The sequence below is a fragment of the Semicossyphus pulcher genome, unplaced genomic scaffold (assembly GCF_022749685.1).
Source record: "Semicossyphus pulcher isolate SPU_LCO1_2020_fin unplaced genomic scaffold, fSemPul1.0.p SCAF_15, whole genome shotgun sequence".
NCBI classification, from domain to species: Eukaryota; Metazoa; Chordata; class Actinopteri; order Labriformes; family Labridae; genus Semicossyphus; species Semicossyphus pulcher.
In genome coordinates this window covers 4,920,290-4,946,884 of record NW_027211659.1, presented here as the reverse complement: position 1 = coordinate 4,946,884, position 26,595 = coordinate 4,920,290, and the positions used below count along the sequence as shown (strand labels likewise).

The following is a 26,595-nucleotide window of genomic DNA, read 5'->3' as shown; positions in this document are numbered from 1 at the left end:
TTTTACGGAAGTGATGATGTTTTCCAAGGAGCTTCATTATGTAAATTGTATTGCACAATCGCTAACGTCTGTTTGAGTGTCATGTGTCATTTAGAGTGGACTCTCTGATCTGCCATGAGGATTCGTACTGTCCAGCCTGTTGAGATCAGATGAAATAATCGTTAAATGTGTGGTACATTTGTTGGACATATCTCATAATGGTTTTGTAAGACCCACACTGATAGGAACAACAACATAAGTCTGTCCAACACTTAAATAAATCTCACTTATACAATCTCTTTTCAGAATAATACACATTTAATTATTTAAGTGTGTATCTATATTGCACATAGGGGAAAACAGGACAAAGTATAACCACTATTGGGCATTATAGAGCTAAAGAAAGGGTGTGTGTGAGTGCGTGCGCGCGCATGTCAATCCCTTGCAACGACTATTCAGCTAAACCTGTCCTCCTTCTGATCGTTTCGCAAAAAGGGCTGTCTTCATGAACACATGAAAACAAAGTGCCATAGTGTCAGCCAGTAGTTTCTGTTTACCCTGGTTGCATTCTTGGTTTAATATTTCACTGCTTTTTGTTTGATAGTGTCTGTTATTGCCTTCAGTTTCCTTTCAATAGTCTTCTGGGTTTGTCTTCACAGTAGCCCACGCCCGTTCATAGGATGAAGTAAATGTTGATTATGCAATCAGCTCTCAGGGCAGACAGATGTCCTTTCCAAAACAATATGTATTCAAATAAACTACGGAAATGCTCAGAAGAACATGGTGTCGCCACATATATTGCATTCTTAAACGCATAATGCATGTACAGAATATTTCCTCGCATTCCTGCCTCTCGGGCAAGCAAGCATGCGCATGAGACGCTCAGCTTTGGCCTAATTTGGATATGGTAATGAGTGGCTTCACACAGCCAATAGGAAGCGAGTGTTCTTGCACGTGACGCTGAAAGACCGCTTGGGAGGCGGGGCCAAGCGTGGGGCTTTGATTAAAACCAGTGGCGAAGACACAGCGCATTCAGTGTAGGGAGAAGCAGGGACTCACTATGAGGGGGAACTTTGTTACTATGAAACTTAGGAATATTTGCAAAATATTGTAAAAATTATCAAAATCCCTCGTGAATCAATAACCTGCCCCTAGGGTGTGAGGTTTTTAGTTTAGTTTGCCCGGAAAGGGCTTCTACACTCACTATTCTTACACTTTTTTGAAAGAATGTGTGAGACAGACAGTTAGCCAGCTAGCTAGCTAGCTGAGAGGTGATACAGGCGGCAGGAGAACAAAAGATTTTTTTTGCGTTTTGGCCGGTTGTACTGACACCAAGTCCATGCAGAACGTGTCATTACCATCACAATGCCCGTTTTACTTTTTCTGATAGACACGTCCGCTTCAATGAACCAGCGCACCCATCTGGGCACTACCTATCTGGACATAGCAAAAGGCGCTGTTGAGACTTTTATGAAGGTACTGTAACCACGGGACACATTCATATTGGGAGATCCCGAGCGGGATTGCGGTTCAGATCATCATTGTACTGTTGCAAGCTCGCCTGTCAAACCTGATCTCTCGATAACCGTGAATAATTCTCTACTATTTCCACAGCTCAGAGGGAGAGATCCGGCCAGCCGAGGGGACCGGTATATGTTGGTAAATTTTGAAGACGTTCCGTTCGGGATAAAGGTAGAGTTTGTTTTCGGGTCATGTCCAGCTTTACATTGCGCAGATTGACTGTCCCTCCATCGCTCCACCACGTTGTGATCACTACATCAATTGTGTAGAGAAAATCTTCAGGAGGAGCTTTCATACCCCTTTTAAAACATGGCCGACATTTTGTTTCAATGTGAGCAGCAAGGAACTCTGGGTGTTATTTATACAGCGAGGTGATATCTGGGGGGAGAAGGAGGAGGAAGAGGAGGGAGGAGGGGGTGACAGACTAGCTAACTTAACTTGTTTAGACTAAATTGTCACTTTATTTTAGCGAGTTTGTAATTTACAGTCACTAACCCGGGCAGAAACGGATCAAGATCCTGGCTGCTGTGCTGTCAAATTATTACCTTGATAGAGAGGAAGCGACCTATATTTATGTTTATCCTACAAATAAAAGCATTAAAGCTCCTGTGAGGAGTTTTTCACTGGTCATGAAACAGACTGAAATTAATCCTAATTACTTTATATGACTTATAAAAGCAAACATGACAATCAGCGACAACACTGATTATTTCTAAATTTATTTCTAATGCCTGAAACTGCTGGCGGTGGGTAGGTGTCAGACGAAGCAGTTAACTGCACGCTGCCTTTGTTTACATTTTCCATGGCAACATTTTAAAGTGAGGGATACATATGACTGTTAAAGAAGCAGGATGAGATTTTTTGTTACTTAAGAATGTACAGGACAATATCAGCAAAAGCATAAGAGGTATGGCTTCGTTCACAGGGGGTGCCAAAATCAGCGCAAACTGAAAGTTCCTTACAGCAGTTTTAAAGTTTACCATTTATTTCTACAGAAGTTGTCAAGTGGTCACAACAGTGGAGAGCTTAACTATCTTTACAGCTTTTAGGTTAATAAAATGTTTTGTTTTTCTTTTATTAAAGGCTGGATGGAAAGAGAGCCATGCCACATTCATGACAGAGCTGAGGAACCTCCAAGCAACCGGACTCACAACTATTGGCCAGTCCTTGAGGACCGCTTTTGATTTACTCAATCTCAATAGATTAGTGACTGGGATAGACAACTATGGACAGGTATGTAGCGCTGAAGAGGCAGACAGGAAATTTAGGTTTATAGAGTGTTATGACAAAGTTGCTTTATAGCCCCCACAGACCCCCCTTCACCCACTCCCAACTCCCCTTCCCCTATCCCCAGTCTTACAAGCATCAACCACCTGCATACTGTGACCCCACACACTTTCACGACACAAACATAACAGCAGCAAGACGTGAAGAGAAGAGAAACAACTTCTATTTTCTCTTGAGTAACCTTTATTGATTTTACCATTGATCTGGTGACTAAACTTTATATCACAAACTGCCACTATGCTATAAATAATGGATAGCTTAATGCTAATATTTTTAGAGCTTAGTTTGCTTTAATTTAAAAGTGCTTGTTTTATTTAAAATTGAGGATTTTCTACAGCCTTAGATGGATAAAAAGTTTAAGTATGTATAAAAGTGAAGTATGCTCTCAATTTGTAATTTTATTAGCGCTACCTAGCTGAAAGTAGAGCACTCTAATACAACAGATTTGCTTTAAATCCTGACTTTATGAGGGTAATAATGTTCAGTTTTATTTAACACTTTTAGAGACGTGTTGATTCAACTTTATAGCCAAGTTGCTGTTGGATTTTACCCTGAGAGGTGTTTCTGATGTTAGGTTTATCTCCGGCATAAAAAGGCTTGACAAAATAGTAAAATATAATTTCAGAGTTCAGCTTCTGAAAGGACCACAACGTTAAAGAAACATCTTATAAAAGGATAAAACAAAAAGAGAACATTATAACCTTAATGAAAGTATGATTTATAAGTGGGCTGCTGATTTTCGACTGCACTACTTTTTTGCTTGGAAGACCAAAAGTAGGGGCTAAAAGTTTCTAGGTGGAGGAGAGGTTTTGTTCGAATGCCACAGCCTGCTGTGCTTTAAAGAGCAGATTCTCAAACTTTTTGTAAAAAAAATATAACTTATATTTTATGTTCTTGATGCTGAGGTTTAAGTCTTTTTTTCTGTTCACTTCAGGAGCAAAAAAAAAGATTTATTTCCCAGAAAATCTTTAAATTATTTAAATACTCTCTTCCTAAAATCATGAATGTTTGGATATTCAAGAAAAGCTGAATAAGAATTGAACTTTAAACCAAAAATTTTAGATGATATTTCCGTTTTGTTGCATAAATCAGTTGTAATTTCCGAATTTGAAACACTCCTTTCCTCCAGCTGAGCAGCAGAGATTCGACTCGCAGCTGGAAACCTGCATTCTCTTACCATTCATTGCGGCTGAATACGGAAAACAAATATTCGTCGAATCCACAAAGTCTGTAACTAATTCAGCTTGACTGGCCCCGCTCCAAAATGTGCCGCCTAATGACATCACCACTTTGAGTCTCTGTGGTCCGATTTCCAGCTGAGGAAGGTAGTTGTTGAAGGAAAAGCTTTGTGAGGTTGTTTACAGTATAAAATAAGAATTAATCTGCAACAGATGACACAGTTTTCTTTCATCATGCTTTTCTCTGCTGTTACAAAGCGACAGAAGTGGATCTGTGCTGAATTAGTCTCATTTGAAAACAACAACAGTAAGATTTTCTCTCTGCTTGGAAGTGAGCTGCAGTTTTCTGCCAGGCGAACAGAATAGTCATTAACGTAAGCTAGTCCATACCCAGTTTGACTGCTCGATGAGTCTGCATGCTTGTAGTTGATTTATAATCTGGACGCCTGATTTCCAGTGTGGAGGTAAGTCTGCAGGATGCGGCTAACTGCAAATGTTTAATTAGCATTAATTCCTGAGTACATAATGGGTGATTCCTGCCATCCAGTTAACGCATACATACATACAGCGTACATAATGTATGTCAAGGCACTCTCGGGGTGTTTGAATGTCAAATGCCGACCATGCTGTCAAGCTGGCAGCAGTGATACGGTCACGGACGGCCTGTGAGCACAAACAGCAACGTGCTGAGGTCAAGGTTACTCTGTCCTGCAGCGGTCTCCAGTGACCTCTAATGACAGGCTGATTTAACTGTGTTTATAATTTAATGACCAGTTCTCCCCCTGTGAGCCCATTCAGGACTGAAATAAGGTCGGCCTCATAATAGATGACACACTGCCTTCTGTCCCTAACTTGACTTTGAGATTATAACCATTGCAGTTATTCTAGTAATTAATGTATTTCGCTCATACCTTTTAAAAGAAGTATATTTAAAGGGCTGCATTTTACAATTTTCCCTGTAACTTTAAGAATGTAATAATCCTTTAGTCTTTATAATACCAGAACATAATGGAAAATGTCCTTTTCGGCTTTCCTTAGCCAAACGTGATGTCTAAATATTGTCTAACTTACAGCCCAAATCTCAAAGATATTCAGGTTATAATCACACAAAACTGAGAAGTGTTTGACAAAGTCGAGAAGCTAAAAGGAGGAAATGTTAAACAATTTTGCTATCAATTAAAAAAATAGACTTTTTAGTCCTTAACTGGTGCGCGTCATCTCCTGTGAGCCGCTCTTGTTCCTGCTTTTGTTTACTTTATATGAGGCTGAACCACTTTGCTGCAACAGATTTTTCAAGGGCAGTGGAACAAGATTGTTCCTGCATAAATTAATTTATCAGCAGATTATGTTCCTGACTTTTTCACTTATATTGATCCAGGGGAATCTGCACATACCATCTTTTATAAGCACCCTCGGTCATCTGATTTAAAGCAGGACAAGTGGTGCAGATGTTGCTGATAAACCTAATTTCCTCTGAACTTGGACAAAGGTGTCTGCCACCTTATCGAGTGCGACTCCCCGGTATGTGTGAGGAAGCCTTCATCATGGCTCCAAAGACTACACACACTTTCTGTCAGTTAGCTTCAGCAGCTGTAAATCAAAGCCGAAGCAAAGTGATGCAGTAGCTTGTGATCGACTGGCTTTGTGTTTGAAGTGTCCATTATAATAAGTCAATATGTCTGCTTTTCTTTTCCCCTTTAATTCATAAAGAAAGTCGACTTTGATTTTTCATTCTTGTGAGTGAGACGTTCAGCGGGGTAGAGAGGGAGAAAACAAAGGGGAGTTAGGCTGTGGGGGGAGTTAATATTGCCCTGGAGTGCTGCTCGCTACACTAACAAAGAACCCTCCAGGTTGCCAGGCATCTGAGATGGCTCTCCCCTGGGAGATGAAGAGGAGCATGGAGGTAGAGAGCGAGACAGCCAGCGGGTAATCCTGACACTGATCACAGTTTCATTAAGAGAGCAATGAAAGGGCAGAGGAGGGAGAGGACGGGGGAGGATGGGAGCGAGGAAATGATATGACCGGGGATGTTGGGTTGTAAGTTAACCTTGTCAGCAGGGGTGATAAACACGGCTTTAATGGATCTACATCAGTCCGACGTTGGGTTAGCTGACCAGAGATCCAGCTGTTTGACTGCACACTGTCTGCAATTTACAGTTAGCTTAATTACTGGTTTATATGTTGATTATTTTCTCTTTTGAGCATCGCCTAAAATGTATCAAAACATACTGAAAAGTAGCCAATCTCATTTCCCTTGTTCTGTAAATACTCTTAAATCTAAAGTTTGCTATCCCGTAATCAGATAAGACAAACTCAACTTTATTTATAACATGCTTTATACAAACATGCAGGCTAAAGCGCTTCTCAGAGCAACATGAAAACAGCACGGCCAAAAGTGGCTAAAACAAAAAATGAAATTACAAAATCCAGCAATAAAAATGAAACATTTCTAGAAAAAAAAGAGGCATATCTTCACATTTGATGAACCAGAAAAATCTTTGGCATTCAGCCTTAAAAATTTGACTTTTAACAATTTATCATCAGAGAAGTTTTTCTGTTGTCGCTTCAGCTCTGTGCACGATAATTTACTGTGATAATGTAAACTAATTTCAAAAGCTGAGGCTGTACTTTTTATAGTTGTTATTATAGATTACTGTTTGGATTATTTTCTCACTTAATATTGTCGTCCAACATGTCAGTAAACACAAAAAAAAAAAAAAGTATTTTCCTGTATCTTAAAGACTGATGTTTCGTTTGTTGTTTCTAAAGGCATTTATTTTGCTTTCATGTTGGAGGATTTAACTTGATTTAAATTGCAGCTATTATACAAACATGCAGCCCAACAAAAAGTAGAACTTACCAAAACCAAATTACACCAATATGACTGAAACTTCAACTAAAGAAGCATATCTTCACGTTTGATACATTAGAACTGGGGAATATTTGGTGTTTTTGAAGTTTCAAACGATCAGTCGTTAGAGAAGTTTATGACCATTTTTCTGTTGTCGCTTCAGCTCTATGCACAATAATACTTTCATAATGTAAAGTAATTTCAAGGTACCTTCTGCTTTTTTTCAGCTCCCTCACAAAATTGAGGCTGTACTTTTTTATAGTTTTTAATACTGACTACTGTTTGGATTATTTAGACTGACATGTCAGTAAATGCTAAAAAAAAAAGTATTTTCCGATGACCTAAAGAACGATGTTTTGTATTTCAAGTTTCAGTCTGCTTTCATATTCGACAAAACTTGATTTAAATTGCGTCTGTCATACAAACATGCAGCCCAATGTTAAAACACTACAACCAAAAAGGATAGGAAAAAATACTAAATTAATAAATGATAAAGACAAGAAGCAAATATCCACTAGAAGCAGTGAATCTGAACATAATAAACTGACCTGTGATTAAAATGATCCGTCCCCGTATCTAACCTTCATAGTCCTATTTAGTTTATTTTCGCAGTAAATCGTTTGCTCTGTCTGACTTCACTTTAAAAAAGGTCCCTTTCATTTTCCTTCAGCCCAAAGTTACGATCACGAGCTGGCTTTTTATTCTCCTCTGTTATATTACCAAACATCTAAAGTTATTCAGTTGGCTGTGACATAACAGACAGAACCTGTGATTGTTTGGCACTTTCTCTGTTTCAGCTCTTCACGTAATAACACATTCGCCTGTCGGACTTAAATGGAAAATATAGCAACAGAGCCGGCTGCTTTGTGTCACCGGAGTGGACTGATGTAATGTCCCAAAATCTAATTTTAGTAGCTGCTTTTGGCTTTATTTCAGCTCCTTAGAAGAAATCAGGCTGCCATTACCAATTATTATCAATATTATTATTTATTTGTTGAATAAGTTACTATCAGTTACTCTCATGAACTGGCTGCTTTTTTCTCTCTTATGTTACCTAAAGTTATTCAGTGAGCTGTCGCACAGTCTGAAGAACCAGTGATTGTCATTTTCTTTGTTAAATTCAACCCAAAGAAAGAAGCAGAAAAAGTTTATGATAATTCTCTTGTTATTGTTTCAGCTCTACAAGTAATAATACATTAGCCTGTCGGACTTAAATGGAAAATATAATATTAACCGAGCCGGCTGCTGCTTTGTGTCCTCGCTGTGGACTGATGTAATGTCCCAAAATCTAATTTTAATAGCTGTCTTTGGCTTTATTTCAGCCCCCTCATGACAGACGCCTAATTGCATAGCAACAGTAACAGCTAAGTGAGCTGATGTGACACGGATGAAATCATCACTCGTCTGGCAAGTTTAGCCTCATCGCCGGCTCATTAGCATGCTAAAAAAGCGCTCGTTGTAAAGGGAATTTAGTGAGGACGGAGAAACATCAGGTTTTAATGGATCCCTACAGTGGAGAGGATCTTGACGCTGTCCTGCTCTGTTTACTTTGTGCTGTTTGTGAAAGTGGACAGATCCATCATTCAGCAGAAACCACAGCCTACAGGTAGAGTCCACACCGAGCGGGGCCGCATCCATTAATAATCGCACCGCTGTCAGAAACAGGAAGGTGTTCATGAAGCCCGTGTGTGACTCTGCAGTGGGGTCCACTGTGCTGACTGTTTGCTGACAGGACATGTCGGCCCGCGTTGAGGTTTTACGCTGTTAACTCACCAAGTTATTCTCCGGCCTCTGTGGAGATCCCACCGGGCTGAGGCATGGTGATAAATGTGCTGCTCCACTTTCAGTTTATCCGTGTGGAGGGCTGCTGTCGTGAAATACTGTGGGGTCTAGCAGAAAAAGAGGTCTTTAAGTAGATCCTCAGGTAATGCTCTCTGCCATATACTGCAGACACGCTAACACAGGTCTCAGATGTAAAGATGTAGTCACTCTGCACTAAAGACTGTTCTCCTACTGTTTCTTTTTATTACTCCCTGGAGTTTAGGGACTCTCTTTCACACTCCCACTGACTTAAAATAGATCCCCTGTAAGTTATCTATATAATGACACATTATCTGTGCTCATTTACGCCTTAGATTTTCAAGTGCTATAAATATTCAGGAGCCTAATTCCTGCATTAATTTGTTCTCTTGGATTCTATAAATGCCCACAAGATTATGTGCTCTTGATGTTGTGCAATTAATCGTTTAAACGTCTCATTTTTCTTTCTCTGTAGGGAAGGAACCCCTTCTTCCTCGAACCCGCCATCATAATCACCATCAGTGACGGGAACAAGCTGACCAGCACCGGTGGAGTCCAAGACGAGGTCGGTCAGAAATCTACACAGGCCTTAGCGGTGGTTCCTGCTTAGGTGGATGATAACTCGGCAAACATAAAGACGATGTTTTCCTTAACACAACTGTTACTTTATCAAACTCTTCCTAATATGGAGCACAGTGGAGGCTAAAAACATTTTATTTTTTAATGTTTCAGCTTCCTCCGAGCAAAACAGTCCCACCCTCTAACCTTTCTTTTACTGTAAACTATTCAAACTTGCATAAATTTAATTTAGAAGTTAGATACAAACTGTGATGCTGGTAAAGATTGCAATGAGAGATATCTTTATTATTGATAATTCATTCAGGAACACTCGTCATAGATTTAACCGTTTATTCCCAAATGGAAACACAGTTGGCGTTGACGGCTCCGCTCTTTGGTTGCTCCCTGGGTTAACAGAGCAGCATGCTACGGCTTGCCCCTCCGGATATACAGCGTGGCAAAAGGCTTCAGACTTAAAATGAGGAGGCTGGGGTGGATGAGGCAAAGCATCGCCAGCAGCAGCAGCAGCAGCAGCAGCAGCATTGGTGTGGCAGGGATGAGTGAGAAGGAAGTTGCATTTAAAGGGGCCGCCTTGTTGTGAGAAGCGGCTGTGATTGGTGCTTTATTGATTAGTGATGACGATTCAATCAGCTGATTACAGCTGGGGCGTATGACTGACGTGTCCTGCACGAGCTAACGCTAAGCTTCCATTTGTTTGATATATTTCAGAGTATCTATAAATAGTTAATACCGCTTAAAAGAAAGGGTTGTCAAGTTTTTTGTGGCCAACAAAATCCCAACTATCTTCCATTAGCTTATAAAGGACAAATACATCATGAATGAATCATTGCCTTTTCAAGCAAACAATTATTTGTATTGATTATTCTGCCTTGAAACCCTTTCTTGGGTTTGGAAGTTTTTCTCTGTCATCCATGTTGAACATTTCTGCTGCCTCTCCCTGTGAGTCTGAGAGGTCTCTTATTAAGCCTTGTAGTCAGTTTTGTAGCTTGAAAAGGAATAACTTGTGAAGGTCAAACACATACTATTAAATCCTCAATTCTGCAGCCACGCTCTAATTTATGGCCTCAGTTATAATTCCAGACTTGTGCTTGTTCAGACCGGGGTGCAAGTTACAAGTTAAAATTGCAGCTCCTCTGACTGAGTTATTTTAGAGTCTCAGAAAAACCCTGAAAAAGAAAATGAAGTGGAATCTGTTTCTGCAGAGCAGTGTGATGGAGAGAAGCCTGTTACTGTGAAAGGATGATGCATCAACACTAAAAACATCTTTTAATAGCACTTGGGTTGGCAGTGGGCGTCTGCTTAAATGTTTTGAAGAGTTAATTGTTGTTGTTTCGTTACCAAACTGCTTTTGTGTCGCTGACGACCGAGACTAAGATTGGGCAATTTGAATTAAATCTTTGTGACAGAACATTTAATTTTATATTTATATATGAAAGCAATATGTTATTTATGTAGTAAATTTTTCTGCAAGCTCTATTTAAAAACTGTGAGATCCAAATCTGTTTTTGAAAATGTAGAAAATCAACAGATATTAAAGGGAGAGCCGTCTTGGTGTATATTCTCTGTCGTCACTCGGTGCATAAATAAATCATTACTTGTCCAAGACTCACACATTGTGTCTAGTTATGATTCATGCTTCATTCTGTCATCAATACTAAATCTCTATTTATTTCCTGCGCCTTGCAGCTCCATCTGCCTCTGACCACCCCGCTGCCGGGTAGCGAGCTGACCAAGGAGCCCTTCCGCTGGGACCAGCGTCTGTTCGCTCTGGTGCTGCGGATCCCCGGCAACGCTTCGGTGGAGCCCGAGCCCCTCGGTGGCGTCCCGCCGGACGATTCTCCCATCACCCCCATGTGTGAGGTCACTGGAGGTAGGCAGAGAAGCAGCTGGTGTTTGGTTCATTTGTAATAAATGTTGATAAAGTGCATTTCTGAAAAAGGTTTTAAACATAAAGGTCAGTTTACTTGTCTTGAGGAGTTCTACTTAGCTTTGAAACAGTTGGTATAATGTCGTCTGTAGCTGCGGAGAAGCTTTGCCAAGTCTGAGAACATATCAGGCGTGTTTTGTTGTTCGGCTTTAGGCTTTGAATATTTAGCAGAAAACCTGAAGTAAAACAGGGGAAGAGACAGACGAACGGGCAGGAAATGACATTTGCATCAAAGTGTTTTTAGTGTTTGACCTACAGGATATCTCTGCCTCTGTTACAATGACTATTCTTTCCGTCAATATTTCAATATTTAAAGTGGCAGTAAGCAATATGAACATTCTGCCTCTCTGTATCACTCCGCTACACCAAACATGCATGCGCATTTTGCACCTGGCGTGTGCCGCGCAGCCGTCTGTCTCTGCAGCACCGAGACAAGGAGAGAGAGAGAGAGGAGGGATGCTGTTTATTCCGAAAAGTACACTTCTCAATGTACAAATACTCCTAAAGTTATCATTATAGCTATGAGCCCTGGTGTGGACCATCTTTTTACCTCTAAGTCTTGGAGCTTACCGCTACCGTTAGCTGTGACCGTAAGAGCTACCGTTACACTCCAACTCGTCTGATCCCTCTTTTTATTTAGGGCTCTCTTTGTAGCTTTTTTCTCCTCCGAAGTCATCCTTCTTCTTGCTTCTTTAGCCGGCCGATGTCAGCAAAGGCAGTACAGGAAATTTACCTCGAGTTGCAGTAGCTCCTGACTGACACAACCTCTGCTGGCGCTGCTGACACGAGTCACGTGGAAGCCAGATTACACTAGAGTCGCTGTGATTGGCTAGTTGTGTGGAATGCTAATTCTGATTGGTTGTTTGATTCAGACCGGAGGAATTCTTTAACAAACTAAATACAAAGGGGCGCTCACAGTCACAGATCAGCAATCAACTTCATTTCAATTTAAGATTTTTCTGATATAGGGAAATGCAATGATCCAAATGTGTTATATTGTTGCGTACTGTAGCTTTAAGTCTTCAGACATTATGAAAGTAGTAAATAAACAGCATTTCTTTTTTTTCAAAACAAGTAAAACCATCATGGATTTTATCCTGAGCTTAATTTAAAAAACATACTTTTATCTCCAAACAAAGAGGAAGGATTTCTTTTTGCTAATGTATCATATATGTGCAAATATTCCTTTGGGGCAAAACAGTCATACAAAGTAGGGATAGACCGATTATCGGCTGGGCCGATTATCTGTGCCGATATTCGGCATTTTGACGCATATCGCATATATAAATATTTTTTTTAATTAAAAACATTTTTTTGTTTGTTTTTTAAATCTGATGGGCGATAAGAGTTCATTTCTTTGCAAATTTTATTTAACTTTGTTTTATTTACTTAATAAAACTTTAGGAAGTTATTTATTTATTTATTTATTCATTTACATTTTCAGTTACCTTTATAAGAGATGCTGCTGACCCTGGGAACTCCCTGCGCTTTTTGTTTGTTTAATAAACATATGCTTAAAGGCATTTAAACAAAGTTAAGTGTTGGAGTTTCTATTATTCAAAATTTTGACGCCAATATTTTAACTTTTACTGCAAATGAATATCGGCTCCAAATATCGGTTATCGGCCTCCTTGACTACTAATAATCGGTATCGGTATCGGCCCTGAAAAAACCATATCGGTCTATCTCTAATACAAAGCACTTCCTGAATGTAGCCCATACATAAAATATAATCCAAAAATGTAGAAACATATTCACAGAAATTAGCTTTGTGTCTGCCGTATTTATAAAGTGTATGTAAATGTAACCGCAGTAAAGATTGCAAAGTCTTTTAACCTTCTTTTACAGGCAGCTGTTCTGGTTCTGTGCGCCACAATATGTCAGCTATCATTCATAAAGTCATAATGTCATCATAATGTATTTACTTCATACATCCATTTGTTTGTTAATGGGTGTCATTATAACCTTATTTTGGAGTAACATAATAGACACTCTCCTCCGGGGAGTGACACAAGCCTAATTTCTACAGCAGAGCCTGCCGGAACATGCTGGGACAAGCTCAAAGTATTTATAACACTAGATCAAAATAGCTGTTTGTTAAATGCATTCTGTAGCAACAGCTGATGAATCATCTCTGTCGATACAAAGAGGAGAAGAATAATGTTCTTGTTTAGTGTTTTTAGGGGGGAAACTCGGTGATAGAGAGAGAGAGAGAGAGAGAGGAGAGCCTTGGCAGCTGTTTTCTCACTCTGATGAGGGACACCCTCGAGCTCTGTCTCAGCAACGCGCTGCTCAGCTTCAGAGTTGCTTGTGTTTACAGGTTTGTTAGTCGGAGCGGAACAACCCAGTACAAACAGTTATTTTAACCAGCGAGCAGGTCTGCTGGAGCTGCTGTGGAGGGGTTAAGTGCTACTCTCAAGTGCACTTCACGAGTTATTGTTGATGAAAGATAAAAAGCCCAGATTTTCCCGCCCTGTACAGAAAGTTTTACGACACTCGCAGTCCTGAAAAAGGGCTCTCAAGACAATGATTTTTTTATCTGTAGTCCCCCGTCAGCAGTGCAATAAGTCAAACCCCGATAGAGATCTGTCTATACCATTGTTTCCTTCCTGGAACCAATTCTGATACCTAGACTTGAGTGTTGGCAGATACCAAGCACTCCTCCGATACATGTGAGATAAAAACAGTATACATACATGCTACAACAGCTACAGGCAGATTTTCACTACTAAATAATTGCTATTATTGTTGTATAGCCTGGCTATCCTAGCTAGGCTAACGTTAGCTGCAGCTCAGCCTCCTGCCCCTTCAGACCTCCTTTGTCTGGTAAAGAGCGTCCAAGCACGCTGATTTTTACCATCAAACTGCTTTACTTTGTGTTTTTACCAGCTGTTTTTTATCTGTGCATTATATTCTAATAAAAACAGCCTCATAAGTTGTGATAGAAAAACACCTATTGTTGACATTTTGCTAGCTTAAAAGATCAGAATCTGAATCAGGGTTTATTACCGACTGGGTTCACACATACGAGGACTTTTTGGTGATTTGGTGATAAGATAAGAAGTAGAAAGCAAGTAACAGCAACACTCCTACTGCCAAGTAACATAAATGTAATGAAATAAACAATAAAAACTGTATTATAAGGGTGCTGGTTTAGCTCAGTTGGTAGCGCAGGCGTCCCGTATACAGAGGCCACAGTCCTTGACGCTGCGGCCGCAGGCTCGTCTCCTGCCCTCGGCACTTTGCTGCGTGTCATTCGCCACTTTTTTCTCCCCATATGTCCTGTCGATCTTCAGCTCTCCCATCCAATAAAGGCAAAATAGCCAAAGGAAAAAAAAGTCTTAAATAAACCCTACATAACCTGTATTTAATATGTACAGTAAGAGTTGTAGACGAGGGGTACAGCTGTGCAGGAAGGTGCAAGAGTGAAAACAGCTGACAGTGTGAAATATAGAGATAATGTGCAATGTAAACAGACCGTCTAGTGTTTGTTAATGTGATGCATAAAGTCAGAATCAGAGGCTTAATGTTACTGTAACATTAAGTGACTGTGTGAGAGAGAGAGAGGGAGTCCTAGAGTTACACTCTGCTAGCACCTCAGTGTTGCCGTTTGCTGTCTCAGCATGACAAATTAAAAGAAACAGTTCTTCTTTGCTGCGCTAAAATAATAGTTGCTAGTGGCAGGGATAATATGTTGCTGTGTAGGCTTCTAGTTTGGAGAGGAAGGGGCTAAAAGAATATAGTATCAGATCGGTGCACCGGCTGTAGTACTAGCTGATACCCGATGCCACATTTCGGGCCCTATCGGAGGCATTTCCTATTACTGGCATCTCTGTCCAGCTTCCAGTCCTCATGCTGCCTGGTTGTGGAAGCAGCCGGCAGGAGGAACAGACTAGAACGATGCTGATGGCAGGTTAAGATTAACACACAACCACACATTCACACTCACACAGAACAGGGCGCACCAAAGCTCTGTGTCAGTGGTGCTGAATGCAGATCATGACACAGCTCCATTGTCAGTGACAGTCTACAGTACATGCTGCCTGTCCATTACTGCTGATGGCAGACCTGACACAAAGCCACGGCCTATTGAAATGAGCGAGTGAATGGGTGCAAAACAAGGTCATTAGAGGTCAAGTTGGAGGCGGTAAACCACCAGAAGGCTGAATTAGACTAATCAGCTGTCGCTGTGTAAGACGGTGTGTCTGATTCATGATCTTTAATCATGTGACCTTCACTGCCCGGTGACTGATGCTGGGGCTGAAGCAGATTCGCAGCCTTGGAGCTCAATTTCATGCAAATGTACCTGCTTTGAATGCCAGTAAAATCTACTAAGGACTGATGCCGCTCCATTAAGATGAGTATAGTGTTAAGTAGCGAGCACTTGAAATGCACTGTCCCTGCAGTCAGGCAAGGCGGTGTTGTAATCTGATAGTACTCTACATTCAAACAGTATCACGCGGAGTATTTTCAGGATGGATGATTATTCAAACAGAAGGTTTAGGTTCTGACGGCTTGCAGCATTTTGGATCTTGTTTTAAGTTAAGTAAAATACCTGAAGGTGTTTTGCTTTGTTATAAATTCTTCATTTTGTCTCACCAGGAAGCAATGTGCAAACGTACGTAACTGATCCTCAGAAAGGTCTGATGTGATCAATTTAAGGTGGATGTGATTCTTATGAGATCCAAATGCATCAGATTAATAGTAAGGGATATCAAGATACATGTCAAAGGGCTTCGCAGAATTTATTTCAGTCCACAAGCAAGAAGTAGGGATGCACGATACTATCTGCATCAGGTGGTAAAGGCTTTTAAATTGTTTATTCGCCCTGGCTCTTTTATTTTTTTTAAATTGTGAGAAAATGTGAAGACAGTCCAAGTAAAACACAGTGCAACACATACAAAACATGGAGCTTTAGGACGATCAGACGTTACCAAAGCAGAAATAAAACAAACAAAAATAAAATGAACAAATGAACAGAAAGACGGGGGAAAAAGGAAGTAGAAAACGTTCTAAAAAATCAACATATATGAGGATATTAGGGGCTGAAAAGAAGACACTTTAGCTGCGTGTAGTGCAGCAGCAGTGGAAATAGATCACATTTATCTATTTGTTTTGCAAATTGTGAAAAAGGTCTGATTTGAATTGTTTTTGACTATCGTCAGGATTGGCACAGGGAGCAAAGTAGACAAATTCCTCTCGTCTCCGTCCGAGCAGCGTTCAAACACCGATTTTAATGAACAGACTGGATGAGTAATAGATACAATAAAGACCTAACCACCGTAACATCTTCACTGTTTGCTTACCCTGTTTCGGGCGCGTTTGTGACGTGAGACGGTGACGCAGCAGAAAAGAGGCCGGCAGGAGGATACTCCACTGGCAATGGGAAAAGAGACAATCGGCATCTATAAGCGGGTCGTCCCGGGTCTGAAAAACCTGCTTCAATTTCAATTTCAGTAGGAGAGGTTCCCACAGTCCTTTTCCTCCTTTAAGAAGAAGCTAAAGGCCCTGCTCTTTCATGAACACCTCTCGCTTAATGCTGTTGATGCTATTGAATATGATGAAATCGATGATGATGATATTGAGGATATTGTTGATGTTGTTCAGGATATTCATGATGATGATGCCATTGACCTTGTTGGTGTTGTCACAGCCTGGCTTAATAGTATGTAGCAGACCACGCACAGTCAGCAAAAACTATTTTAATAAATACTACAATATCATAAGTTTGTCAGCAAGTCGGTGTGCCTGCAGTGTCTGTGTGCCTGGTGGTGAGTGTGTGTGTATGAGTGGGAAATGGAAAGCTACAAAACAAGGACGGAGTCAGTGTGCAGGCCGGGGAAGAGAGTGACGAGATCTTGCCAGTCTTTTAGAGTTCCTCCCTTAATTACCTGGAGCAAGGAAAACACAGCAAGCAAAGAGGAGGGACACAACAGGTGGAAAGCTTCTATACAACCTGTGCACTGCCTGTCGGCTCCTGTGTCCGATCGCACTTGCAGCTGTTTGTTGGCACTTAGTGACTTTGTCTCGTCCTGTCTTGATCGCTGCTTTTGTTGTATTAACTCTCAGAAATACGTCGCTTGCAACAAAAGCGTCTGCTAAATGAAATTCTAAGATTGTTCTCAGGTGGTTAGAAACTAGATTCCAAATGAACAATAAATGGTGATGATGGACGTGTTCTGATGAACTATAAAACCTTTTAACTTTTACAATATGTGGGTACAGTATGCTGTTTATTTAGCTTGTTCCACTGCCCCCTAGTGGTTAAAAAAATGAATGGCAGCAGACTTGAAACATTTGAAAACTAAACCCAAACAGATTTTAAAGGATGCGTTTTTTCTGTTTATTTGAAGCTGTTAAACTCTACACACACAGCACGGTGTTTAATGTAGTCACACTTTAAGGTCTTTTGTTTGTGTGTCGCAGGCCGTTCCTACAGCGTGTTCTCTCAGCGCATGTTGAATCAGTGTTTGGAGTCTCTGGTGCAGAAAATCCAAAGCGGAGTGGTGATCAACTTCGAGAAGACTGGGCCCGATCCTCCTCCGTTAGAAGGTAAGAAACATCTGTTTGTCTGATTTCAAATTAACTCATGACTCTTTGATTAATTTGTAAAAGATTCATTCAACATCTTATGCGTCTGTTTGATTAGAAGAGAGTCTCTCTGCCGTCTCCCACTCACTGTTCTTTTTAAATCCCCTCTGAGCTTTTCTTTAATGTTATTCATAAACAGCTGGTGGATGTCGCTGTGTAAACCCCCACCTTCAGATTTTAACTGCCCACACACTGCTACAGTTCATCATGTTGTTGTTTTCCTATGTTACAAAACACCTTCCTGTGTGTGATTGAAGTCAGCTTCCTCTCTGCTGCTTGTGTCTGTGCAGATGCCCCAGCTGAGGCGTTGAAGTCCGGGCCGCAGCCCTGGCATTGCTGTCACAAGCTCATCTACGTAAGACCCAACCCTAAAACCGGTGTCCCCATCGGTCACTGGCCCATCCCCGAGGCCTTCTGGCCGGACCAGAACTCCCCCACACTGGTAAGAACACTTACTCATGACCCAGAGCAACAGCAGAATTATCATCAATCATACTAAACTTTACAAAGATTGTATTTCAAACATTTGTGTCCATAACAAAGTTAATGTATAATACAGATAAAATAATAGGGAAAGAAATAGTCACAAGCATAAAAAGAGCATTGGTTTGTTACATGGACGTTCAACACCAAAAGGTCAGACAGTTCCCACAACAATGTTCAAGCAAAAAGGGGAAGAAGTGAACATAATAAATTTACATGGGCCGCATATTGCACAATATAACAAACAAAGGTACATCTTACAGGCAGCATCACGAGGGACTTAATGCTCCTCTTCTTAGGCGTAAGGTTTATTTACAATTTCAATATAATAATAACAGATATAGACAATGTATGTGTCTAGTCTGGCAGTATACATTATATGTTTCCTGTTTCTTTTTTGAATGACTGTGATTTTTACAGTAGGGGGATGTGAATGTGGATTATAACAGTATTAACCTCTCCCTCTGTGCCCCCACCCAGCCGCCCCGCTCAGCCCACCCCCATGTTCGCTTCTCCTGTTTGGACTCAGAGCCGATGGTGATCGACAAGGTTCCCTTCGACAAGTACGAGCTGGAGCCCTCGCCTCTCACTCAGTACATTTTGGAGAGGAAGTCCCCGCACACCTGCTGGCAGGTACGGCAGCATATAAAAATACAACACAGAGACAATAGCCCTTTTTACACTGCGGTGCCGCCTCAGCGCCGTAACGAAGCTCCGCCGTCATGCAACCTTGTGTTGTTACATAGCATTACAAGCAAAACGTGCGCGAGGTGTAAACAAACAACACATGCTTCAAATACACACACGGCGCTGTTCCGCCTTGCCGGCTCCGCTGTTTACACTGACGCTGTTTCGCCTCCGTTACTAACTCCGATGCCGGCATAGAAGGAGAGCGACTTCGCCCCACCATTCTACATAAGTAGAAGACGGAACGTAACAGAGGCGTAATAATTTCGCCTTGAACTGGCAGTGTATAAGGGCTAATGTTTTGTTCTTGTTGTCATGTGAGTAGGGTCCCTGGGGATGCTCATTTTACAGCAACATGTTATTTTACACTTCTGTATTTTTGTATTTCCAATAGAATAGAAAATGTTATTAAAAAAATACAACCCACAATAGCTAAAACTGTGAGTAAGACCGTTTTATAAAATGCTAACTCACGGTATGTTAGCATGCTAATTTTAGCACAAGAGCAGCTAGGTGTAAGTACATCTGAGGCTGAGAAATAAGTAACGTTTTCCTCCATTTTTCACTCCGCCCACAAGTCTGTTTTTTGCCGTACATCCTAAACTTTTAGTCACCTTTTGCTCTACAAAAGCAGGCAGTTAAATTCATCGATGGAAATGCTTCCTTAATGTTACTACAAGAAATGCACAGCTACCAATCGCTGTGTCCTACTTAGCGGAGGTCGGTTGAGGTGAACACAAGTCCCTGAGGGAGCGTTGAAAGTGCAGTTTTCTTTTAATAGAGGGAGTTCAGACTTTTCAGCATTAAATGTATGTTTTAGTGATGCTTGGCTCAGGCTACAGATCATGTTTTTTTTATTCTTTATATTGGGCCGACAGTATATATATTACATTACAGCAATACAAAGCAGTTTTATTCCCCTGTTATCCACACATTTTCCAGATTGAAGGAAAAAATATAAGAGAAATTCACTCAATACCTCCACAAAATGATGCCATAAGGGCCTCACATATTTTACCCACTTGGTCCAGCATTTGATAAACATGTTTCTGGAGACGTAGACGGCTACAGATCATGTTTACAATCGTAAAGAAATAAACCAGCAGTAATTAAATTAAACAAGCTACTTTACAAAAAGCAGTTAACCCAAATTTCCGTAGGTTGTGTATTTTAGTTTGTGTGAAATACGAACTTTTAATCAGCGACCTTTATGTCTGTCGTTTAGGTGTTTGTCTGTAACAGTGCCAAGTACAGTGACCTGGGCCAACCCTTCGGCTACCTGAAGGCCAGCACAGCTCTGAACTGTGTCAACCTGTTTGTGATGCCCTACAACTACCCCGTTCTTCTGCCACTTCTGGGTAAGACCGATTGATCCGCGTCACATGTGGCATTTTCTTTCCTTTTTACTGTCACTGTATGTGTTTCTGTAAACTCCTGGTGATGCCCCGTTATTTTAGAAGCTTAGGGATTTATTGTGAAGTCTTTAGCACCAGTTTTGTGTACTCAAATTCTTTGTCTTCGGGCTGGGCAGTTAATACAAAGTGGTTTAATATGTGAGAAAACAGCTTTATAAAGAAATACTGAAGGACTGTTAAGAAATTCTTTATTTAAGACTCGAGAAAATAGAATTTATCACTCAAAAGTGTGATATAATTTGTTATGCAGGAGAGAAATTTCAGAGGACGTCTTGGGGTATTTGTTTTATACGGATGAATGTAATTTATTAGTCTATATTAATTAGATTTCTTCCTTTCAGATGACTTGATCAAAGTGCACAAGTTCAAGCCCACCATCAAATGGCGGCAGTCCTTTGAGAACTACCTGAAGACCATGCCTCCTTATTACATCGGGGTAAGGAGAAGTGTTCCTCATTCTTCAGCTCTTAACTTCTTCTGATTGACTTATGAGGACAATGAGAGACGATGCTCCGGTCTTATTGCTGTGTTCTCTCTCCGCAGTCCCTGAGGAAGGCTCTGAGGATCATGGGAGCACCAAACCTGCTGGCAGACAACATGGAGTACGGCCTGAGCTACAGCGTGGTCTCCTACCTGAAGAAACTCAGCCAACAGGTGAGGAAATCTGTGTGTCTGGATGTGTTTGTAGGGCTGGGCGTCTTCACCTTCAGGATGACTATTGGGATATTGTTAATTTTAACGCAAACCAACCTCGCTCTGTCCCTCTGTGTCATAGAGGTCCATTGCTGTTCAAAAAAAGATAAACCTTTCATTCATTATTATGAACACTGGTGCAGTTATGGGTATTAGTTGGTCTTAAACACGCTGTCCTGCTGCAGTAAGATTCATTTTTAACCACAGTACCTTCACATAAAGACTCAAGAGACTCTGGAGTTTGTGGTCGCTCCATCTTTCATATGCCATCTTTCTTTTGCAACTCTGTTGATGTGTGGAATCACAGAAGACAAGCAACAACCCTACCAGTTCATGGCTTTAGATTTTTAAATTGCAGCTCTAAAAACTCCACTTCAAAGTTCCTGCACTGACAGTAAATACTACCCCCTGGGCAGGCTCTTTTTCGGGGGTTAAATATTGTCTGAATTTATTTTAGTCCTTTTAGTCCTTGCAGTGGAAGCGCGCTGCGCAGAGCAAAAGTCCCTGAGGAGAGTTACTGCGGTAACACGGCTATAATTACTCCGCAGCACATCAATCCAAGGCGGAAAGTCGTCCCGAAATGCACTTTTTACTCATGTTTGAGAGAGTTATTTAAAGATGAGGTGAGTTAATCGTATGAGGTATGAGGTTTGAGTTTAAGAGGAGCGCTTTGATAGTTGTTGTTGACGCACTGTTCAAATGTTCGGTCTGATTTCAACACGTGGCTCCGGTGTGCCAAAGAAAACTCCTTGCATCCTCTGCTGTCACTCAAAATATAACAACTTCATGAAAAAAAAGACACACCACCTGTCTTTCCATGTTCTTCCCACAGGCGTAGACCTCTCTGTGCGCAACACCTGCGCCAAATTAGCACTGCACTTAAATGCTCTGCTGTGGCTCGTCACAGTGATTAACAAAAAACAAATAATGGCTCCAACAGGTAACAAACTTAGTGTTAAATACGGTCAAAGAGGGCGTCGGTTTAGCTCAGTGGTTGAATCGGCGACACACGTATGGAGGCTGCAGTCCTCGATGCGGCGGCCCTGAGCTCGACTCCCACTCCCGGCCCCTTGCCGCTTGTCGTCTGCTCTCTCTCCTCCCTTGTTTCGGACACTGTCCTCTGTCCTCTCTAATTTTTTGGTCCTTTTTATTTAAAATACAGCCAAACACACATTTTTATTTTTTGTTGCTTGTGAATTTTCTTTGTACATAAGAAAACATTAATTAGCATTTAAAATTTTCAATGGAAGAAAAAAGTTTTCAGGTTCTACTTTATTCTAACATTATTCCTGATTTTCCCACATTTCCAGTCAAAAATCGAGTACGACCGCCTGATCGCTTCGATCGGTAAGAAGCCTCCGCCAGAGGCCGGCATGAAGGTGCGATGGCGGGGCGGAGGGATATCTCTGGCCCAGCGGAGAGACTTCATCCAGCAGCTGCAGAGTCTCTCGGGAGACGCTCCCACTCTGCCCATGGAGCTCAACCCCAAAGAGTTCCAGGGCTTCCAGCTGGCACTGCTCAACAAGGTAAGGATGGATTAACCTTTCATCTACCAAATGAAGTTCTTCTGAGGATGCACATTTAGCACCAATAGGGTCTTTAATTGGACAGCTGACTTTTTGCTCAGATTTGCTGTGCCCTTCTGATCCTCCTGAGGTGTTTATTAAGGTTTTTATGTAGCTATTTGACAAATGGTCACCCCCCTCAGACAGCATCCACTCTGTCACGGCCAAAGTACAGCATTATATCACCAGAAAACCATCTTTACAGTCCTCTCTGTCTTGTGTCCACATCAGGGCCTGAAGCCGCAGAGCTTTAGGAACCCTTACGACATCCCCCGCAGCCACCTGCTGGACCAGCTCAGCAGGATGAGGAGGAACCTGCTCAACACCAGTGTCTGTTCTCTCAGAGGGCAGGACTCAGGTAAGGCGCTGTGCAAGGCTGTTTCTAACACCCACACTGTCGGGACTGATCATGAGTGTGTTATTCCTTTTAACCGCACCCAAACAATATGCAAACCATAGATGCATCCTTCTCTCCCTTGCAGACCAGCTCCACAGCGTGCCAATTGCCCAGATGGGCAACTACCAAGACTTCCTCAAAGCTGCTCCTCAGCCTCTTCGAGACGCGGATCCAGAGCAGCCCAAACGCCTGCACACATTCGGAAACCCCTTCAAACTGGACAAGAAGGTACCGACTCTTGTCAAGCCTGAAGCCGAAGCCTCTTTAATGAGTAACACACAAGCATGTTACTAACGCCATGTTCCTCTCTCCTCCCTCAGGGCATGATGATCGACGAGGCGGATGAGTTTGTGACCGGCCCTCAGAACAAGGGGAAGAGACCGGGAGACAGCAACAACATGACAGGCGGAGGACCTAAGAGACGTCGCTGCATGTCCCCTCTGCTGCGTCTGGGCCGGGCCTACACCCCTCCAGTTACACCTCCTGCCAGCCCCCGATCAGGTGAGATTTCACACGATCAAATCAATCACTGATCATATTGAAGTCCTCATTCTTGACTGCAGTTTTTATTCTTACATATTTGTTTTTTAAATCTCCGAACCTGCAGACATCGACATGAATGACGAAGCTCCTGAACCGGACCTGATCATCAACCACCTGGATCAGAACCACTACAGCTCAGACTCCGAGTCGGATCTTCCGTCAGGGCCCGATGACCACCAGGAGAACCACACGGCCGCAGACCTCCAGGATCTCCGGCTCGGGGACGAGGAGGAGAACGGGCCCCTCCAGGCGGGCGAGCTGCTGCCGGGCATCGAGGGAGGAGCGGAGCTGGTGCTGGTGGACGACCAGCCGCCTCGATACCTGTCGCCGACGGCTCTGAAGAAGCACATTCACACGGAGACGACGAAGGTCAACAACGAGCTGAGGACGCTCATCTACAAGGAGATCAGAAAACCTGGCAGGCGTATGTAGCAAATATAATAACTTTAAATGGGGATAAAGAAAAGTTAATGTATGCAATGTGTGCAAACAGAAGCAGCCATGAATGAAAGTCAGGGATGTAATTCAGATCATTAGAAGAAGAAAAGAAGACTCAGGATGGTGTGGACATTATGCTCACTACCAAACAAGATTAAAGGTTTAAAACTCGGCTTTACTTACGTGTAATTATATTAACTGTTTTGATATTATTTCAAGGTTCCACTGTTATTTTATTCACACTGTGTTTCGATTCAGCAAAGATCAAGAGAGAAAAAATCTTCCATGAAATGTTTGTCCTCCCCTTCTTTCTCTAAAATCGCTCTGGATTTTATCATATCAATAATAATTGAACAAAACACCTTGAAAATAAGACTGAATTAAGTTTGAAGTTTGCATTTTACTGTTCGTATCGAGAAGTAAAATATGTTCCTCGGCTCGTCTGGAAACAAAACGATAAACTCTTTCTGTTTCAGACTACGAGAAGATCTTCCTCCTGCTGAAGCAGATCCAGGGCACTTTGGACACCCGACTCATCTTCCTCCAAAACATTATCAAAGAGGCGGCCAGGTACAGAGTTCAACCCTCCTTTGGTGTCACAGCATCCCTGTTATTAGCCTTCTGCTACCATCTTAAATAAGCTTTGAATAGAAGCATTTGGAATCCTGTATTGTTCATTTATCTTTAGTTAGGCAAAACTTTTCCTCAAATAAGGAGAAATTCTAACTCCTTGAGTATCGATCAGCAGCACAAGATCAAAAGCTTCTTCAGAAATATGAAAATAAGGAAAACAGAAGTCTAGAAAGAAAGAATATCCTTATTAACTGTATAACTATATATTTTCACAATTTAGGAATTGTTTGAATCCAAATATAGTCCTAGAAAAATCTGCTGTTTCATCCACACAATAACTCATGTAAACAAAAATATCTCACAATTTGAAATGAAACCCTCCTGTTATATTTTGCATCCTTCAGATGGTGAGGTAAACTTTTTTAGAGGTACATTTTCGGTTAAGGTACTTTGAAAGTGGGCTGCATGGTGGTGCAGAGGTTAGCGCTGTTGCCTCGCAGCTAGAAGGTTCCTGGTTCGGACGAAGGGGGCCTTTCTGTGTGGAGTTTGCTCCCTGTGCATGTGTTGGTTCCCTGCAGGTACTCCGGCTTCCTCCCACAGTCCAAAGCTCGTTGGGTTCATTGGTGACTCTAAATTGCCCGTAGGAATGTGAGCCTGAAAGGTTGTGGCTGTGTGTCAGTCCTAGTGCAGGTGTAACCCCACCTCTCGCCCAATGACAGCTGCGATAGGCTCCAGCCTCCCCCCCTGCGACCCTGAGCAGGATGTGTGGTATAGATGATGGATGGATGGTAAAGTTTGCTAAACATCTGTTTTTATCGTCTGTTTCTTTCAAAGGTTCAAGAAGCGTGTTCTCATCGAGCAGCTGGAGAACTTCCTTGAAGAAATCCACAACAGATCGCTTACCATGAACCACGTGGAAACGCTCTGAGACCGGCTCATTCCCGAACTGAACTGAACTGATAAAGAACCCGACAACTCTCCACGTCCTTCTGAAACCCCCTCCCTTCCTCCTGTACCAGGAGACAAGACAGCATCCAGCCCTCGAACTGTCAGCTCCTCAGCCGACTCTCTGCATTATCTCAGCATTAAACATGGTAACGTTGGTTTGCACACGGGATGAACTAAAGGCTGTGATGACCCTGGATGTTGCGAGGAAGCTGCTACAGGTGATGCGTTAAAGGTTTAAGCAGGGTTTTTCACAATCTGTGAACCCGTCCTGATGAATGATTCTCCTTCCCTGAGGGAGGAAGATCTAATCAAAGGGAGTGCAGGACTTCTCCTGGATGTTATGTTGAGTCTTGTTTTGTGATGACGGTGTAAGAAAGGGTTCAGGTTGTTTGTGAGCCAACTCAGGGTCAAACGGGATCCACCGGAGATGAAACGCGTTTCTTCCCTCATGCCTTTAAATCCACTTTCCCTCCTTGTTGATTTCTGGCGCTTTGTTCTGTGGGAGGATGTCGTTCTGCTTGTTGAAATTTACTTTCTACACTCCACTAACTGAAGCACTCCAATGCTGTGCTCTTAAAAAGGTATGACTTAGCTCAAGTATTGAATTTGTCAAACGTATGGTTAACCCACCAGACTGATAATTAATATTATTGAGTAGTAACTTAAGAATTCGTTTGTTCCCGCTGTGGAGAACAAACCTATGATTGACTGTACACTTTAAAAGTCTGTTTGAATGATGCGACATCATTGGTTACAAATGTTGAAATACTCAGGAACTCACACAAATGCATCATATTCAGCAATAACATTGGAGCTACTTTTACCCCCATTTTATCTTAATTTTAGCCTGAAACAGCTGAAATGAAAACTTTACCCCCCCCCCCCCGGAGCGTTGATGTACCGAGGTCTCGGATGCCAGCTTGTCCCAACGTGCTGGTCGCTGCCAAATAACTTAACCCCGCCCCCTCCAAAACATCCCCCGTCCCTCCGCCATGGATCTCAAACCAACCTCTTGTCGCTGAACCGCGAATGCACTTGTGTACATTTGAGAATGTTTATTTAATGTAATTTAAAAAGAAAAGCTACCTTTTGTTGCAGAAGTAATTTCTTCCAACAATCTTCTCAAATCTACACAAATAA

The 26,595-nt window shown here is 41.8% G+C and overlaps 1 protein-coding gene across 1 annotated transcript; it reads left to right on the top strand.

Annotated features, from left to right (window-relative positions):
* The first annotated feature begins 1,031 nt into the window (after positions 1-1,031).
* On the top strand, positions 1,032-25,742 carry ints6 (integrator complex subunit 6). Its single transcript, XM_069662878.1, has 18 exons — positions 1,032-1,455; positions 1,594-1,671; positions 2,584-2,733; positions 9,092-9,181; positions 10,882-11,065; positions 17,549-17,674; positions 18,004-18,155; positions 18,677-18,829; positions 20,109-20,241; positions 20,640-20,734; positions 20,842-20,952; positions 22,302-22,517; positions 22,788-22,914; positions 23,039-23,181; positions 23,274-23,454; positions 23,561-23,920; positions 24,411-24,504; positions 25,342-25,742. The coding sequence occupies exons 1-18, from the start codon at positions 1,345-1,347 to the stop codon at positions 25,433-25,435; spliced, it is 2,598 nt and encodes an 865-aa protein (XP_069518979.1). The 5' UTR covers positions 1,032-1,344; the 3' UTR covers positions 25,436-25,742.
* Positions 25,743-26,595: the final 853 nt, after the last annotated feature.

What these genes read in the sequence shown, in the direction of transcription:
- ints6 (XM_069662878.1), top strand. Translation starts at nt 1,345, where the DNA reads ATGCCCGTTTTACTTTTTCTGATAGACACGTCCGCTTCAATGAACCAG. An exon ending in ACGTTCCGTTCGGGATAAAG is followed by an intron (nt 1,672 to 2,583) that starts GTAGAGTTTGTT and finishes CTTTTATTAAAG; the next exon opens with GCTGGATGGAAAGAGAGCCA. An exon ending in CGTTCTTCTGCCACTTCTGG is followed by an intron (nt 20,242 to 20,639) that starts GTAAGACCGATT and finishes TCTTCCTTTCAG; the next exon opens with ATGACTTGATCAAAGTGCAC.